This window comes from Penaeus chinensis, chromosome 22 (genome assembly GCF_019202785.1).
Source record: "Penaeus chinensis breed Huanghai No. 1 chromosome 22, ASM1920278v2, whole genome shotgun sequence".
In the NCBI taxonomy this organism is placed as follows: Eukaryota; Metazoa; Arthropoda; class Malacostraca; order Decapoda; family Penaeidae; genus Penaeus; species Penaeus chinensis.
In genome coordinates, this window is record NC_061840.1 from 21,123,070 (window position 1) to 21,127,265 (window position 4,196).

General features: G+C 37.7%; 1 protein-coding gene across 1 annotated transcript; it reads right to left on the bottom strand.

The window, feature by feature from the left end:
* Nucleotides 1–1,149: 1,149 nt before the first annotated feature.
* Nucleotides 1,150–2,043, bottom strand: LOC125036992. Its single transcript, XM_047629953.1, has 3 exons — nucleotides 1,933–2,043; nucleotides 1,374–1,688; nucleotides 1,150–1,209 (listed from the first exon to the last, which is right to left on the bottom strand). The coding sequence occupies exons 1-3, from the start codon at nucleotides 2,041–2,043 to the stop codon at nucleotides 1,150–1,152; spliced, it is 486 nt and encodes a 161-aa protein (XP_047485909.1).
* Nucleotides 2,044–4,196: the final 2,153 nt, after the last annotated feature.

Sequence of the window (4,196 nt, forward strand, 5' to 3'; positions counted from 1 at the left end):
AACACAACCACACACAAAAAATATATGTACATATATATATATATATATATATATATATATATATATATACACACACACACACACACACACACACACACACACACACACACATCTTCTTCACTGCGTATTCCCTATGCGGGGTCCATCTCAACATTTTCATTTCTGCCCCATTCATCTTCCTCTTCAGACTTCTTCAGAGGTGCTGCTTCCAGGCCGTAGATCAAAGCAGGTCTGACTACTGCCTTGTAAACTTTACCTTTCAGTCCCACTGGTACTCTCTTGTCACATATCACGCCAGAGACTTTCCTCCAATTGTTCCAACCTCAATGTATTCTAAAGTTCACTTCCCTCTCCATTCCAGCTGTCTCATCTACTATTGATCCCAGTTATTTTATGGTTTTTACTTTCTGGTCGCCAATCGTATTCGTTGTGAAGTATTTAGTTTTGGATCTACTAATCCTCATTCCTCTACTTTCCAACGCAACTCTCGATTCTTCTAGTTTCCTCTCTAGTGTTCTTCTACTCTCAGCCACTAAGACAATGTCATCAGCGTAGAGTATACACCAAGGCTTATCTTCACTCACATTTTCAGTGATGGCATCAAATACTATGTTGAATAGTGGTGGACATAGTGTCGACCCCTGATGTAAGCCGACCTGCACATCGAAACTGTCAGTTGTACCAACTGTACTCCAGACTTTAGTTGTTACATCCTTGTAGCTTTCTTGTACTTTTCTTACATACTTCTTTTGCACTCCTCGTTCCCTCAATCCTCTCCATACTTCTTGTCATGGGACCCTGTCATATGCTTTCTGTCGATGAAAGCCATATGCAGCACCTTTTGCATTTCATGATGTTCTCCATAGTTTGCCTGAGCGAGAAGATGCCGTCAACCGTTCCAACTCCCTTCATAAATCCAAGTTGTTGCCTTCCGATGTGGACTACCTATCTTAGTCTGTTATCTAGGATCCTCTCCAGCAGCTTCAAGGTGTGGGACATCAACTTAATACCACAACAGTTTTCACAACCTTGTATATCTCCTTTCTCTTTAAAGATTGGTATTAAAACACTCTCCCCACTTCTCTGGTATGACTTCCTTTTCCATTATTTCTTTCATGAATTGATGCAATATGTCAGCTCCATCTCCATCTAGCGCCTTCCAAACTTCTGCCTTCGTGTCACAGCAATGGCGAGGTCAACGGCTACCAACTGATGTTGTGACGTCAGATGGTTACATGGTATTAACTTGCAGTTTTTAATCTCCTTGATGTTGCTACAGCGGTAGAGGAGAATGTATATCCGACTTGCTCTCCCTCCACTACGGTAACAATTAGGTGTTAATTTCTCTTACGAAATAGAGTATTTCCAATCACCATATCCAGGGACAAAGCAAAGTCAAATATCTTCTTTCCATCCTCATTTCCATCTCCATACACATTTCCCCCATGTATCCGGTTATTTGCATCATATCCACTTCCAATATGTCTATTCATGCCCCCTCCAATTATGCATCTTTCACTTTCATCATTCTTTTCCATTTCTTCTTGCAGAGCAGTCCAAAATTGTTCCTTTTCCTCTTTTGTACATCCTGTTTGCAGTGCATATACACTGCAAATATTTACTGAAAATTCCTCTAGCGCCAGCCGCACCCACATAATCCGATCATTGCTCCTGTTCACTTCTGTAACCTAGTCCTTCAAATCTCGGGATAATATAATTCCTATATCATTTCTCTTATCGTTGTCAGCTCCTCCATATATTAATTTAAATCCCTCACAAAGTTCTTTTGCCTTGTTTCCTGTCATTCTTGCACACACAGTACATCCACTTTCCTTTTAATCATGAGGTTTACGATAGCGCGTCCTCTTCCCGTCATTGTTCCAACACTGAGAGTCTCAATTAACAAATTTGTATTAATTTCTTTGTCCGCACCCGTTCTTGATACGGCAGCCCTCGCATTGCTACAGAGCTAGGGCGCTGTGTCTGTGGTCCACCTCCGGGTGGCGTCCTAGCATTTGGTTCACTTCTATGATTTCGACTCATTCATGAAAAGTTTTCATGTTAATTTTATGGGCGGATTCCCTTCCTGACCCCAATCCTCTCTGTTTACCTGGGCTTCTGACCGGCCCTGAGTTGAACTGGCTTGCTCCCCCGGTGGCTAGATTACACACACATACACATATGATAAAGTAAGACTATTGGATATACAGCAAAGCTATCCAACCACTTCCTTTTACATACATAATGCATGTGTTAACATGCGACAGTCGACTGTCCAATTTTGCGAAAACTATGTAATTGTCCAATTATTCTAACCCTTCAACTGTAAAAATGTTATCTTTAAAATAAGACATTTATATTTCGAGAAAGATATGAAGAGATATATACAGACATATACATTATATATAGACATACATATATATATATATATATGTGTGTGTGCTTTATTTATGTGTACATAATAAATCAAATGCATATATGTGTGTATTCATATATATATATATACATGTATGTATACATAAATAAGAAAAATACATATAATTGTATACATATCAATACATATTTATTGTGTATATATATAGAGAGAGAGATAGATAGATAGAGAGAGAGAGAGAGAGAGAGAGAGAGAGAGAGAGAGAGAGAGAGAGAGAGAGTCATGGGAACCATGAAAAGTTATGATACATGAGATGGCGCTGGAGTAATCTCTTCTACAGTCGGTTTTATGTCAATTATGTGTCGTCACTTTGCACCAGCGCTTAAATATCCTCTCCATGATGCATGCCTAGGCAAAATGTCAACGATGCAGCAGCCCCCATCCCCCCTTTCTAGATTGCTGATATAATCTGAGACAAGGGCAGGATTTCAAGCAGTCTGGCATTAGAAAGAATCTTGCAACATAAATGTCAATGGAAAGGCACCGTAAAAATTCTCACCTACAAACTTAGGAATTTTATGTTAACACTTAACGAATTTACTGCTGAGAAATGTCTCTTAACTTTGCAGAAATTAATATATATTCTCTATATACCTGTCATGACACGCCAATTGATAGTCATGATTTTCTCAATTCTGTTCACGGTTTTTAAAATGAGCTGTACCTAGCAGAGGAGGAAAATAAGTATTAAACTTTGCTAAAGTAACCTGCAAGTTAGTGTATGGAAGATATGCTCCGTTGCCCCATTCATGCTACTTAATGACTTAAAAAATATAGATAGTTGAAACAGTTGGTAAATCTGTAACCACATGGAACAGAATGTACCTAAGTTCAAGGACAGGAGTAGACAAATTGAATACACATTGTGGAAGAAGCTTAAATGATTATACCAGTAGTAAGAGAAACATTGGTAATTTCTGACATCAACTGCTTTTCTAAAATGCCTAACACACTTTCAACCAATCAACTAGAATACCACAAGGACATGCATCTTGTTAACGCAGATATACTCATAAAAAGAAAGAAAGAAACCAATGCCACTAAGCCTCTCCACTTTCCGCCTCGCTAAAACTCTCCCGCAAATGACTTCCAGGCTTGCGTTAGTGGCTGGCAATTAATCGACTTTACTCGATTCCGGAAGTACTTTAGGGGAACGAGCTGCGTTTCTCTTAAATGATCCAATTATTTCCAGTTTTTAAATGAATTTGTTTCAATATTTTATAAGCATATTCTATGTCAGGTATTATTGCGTTAACTTCAAAGGCACGGGAAAATATATTGTTGTCACTATAGTTGTTTCCTTTGTTAATGCGTTTTCTGACCTGGCTTTTTTGGGGGTTATTGAATCAAACATATAAATCATACAGGTTTAAAATCAGTCTGATTTTGAATTCTCTGGAATCAATGTCCATTTAGATCGAAATACCGTATCCTTAAGGATCTTTTATTATTTGATTTTAACTCTCGTAGAGGTTATTGTTTTCCTATGATATTGCTGCCAATTTTGTCATCTTTGGTGAAGCTATAAGTTTACTTTATTAATTGTAATTGTTTTATATCATGAATCTTTGGATATTCATATACTGATCAAAATAATTGTGTGTTTCCAATTATTCTAATAACTTAGAATGTTAGTTGTAATTGGAACACTTTTCTTCTAAGCACCCATTTAATTATCAATTTATATCTATCTTGGAATCTTCATACACAGCTGTTACAGACAAATTGTTGCATAATACATAAACACACACCTAAGAACACA

What these genes read in the sequence shown, in the direction of transcription:
- LOC125036992 (XM_047629953.1), bottom strand. Translation starts at nt 2,043, where the DNA reads ATGAGTCGAAATCATAGAAGTGAACCAAATGCTAGGACGCCACCCGGA. An exon ending in GGCTGCCGTATCAAGAACGG is followed by an intron (nt 1,689 to 1,932) that starts GTGCGGACAAAG and finishes TTGAAGGACTAG; the next exon opens with GTTACAGAAGTGAACAGGAG. An exon ending in TTGCTTTGTCCCTGGATATG is followed by an intron (nt 1,210 to 1,373) that starts GTGATTGGAAAT and finishes TCACAACATCAG; the next exon opens with TTGGTAGCCGTTGACCTCGC.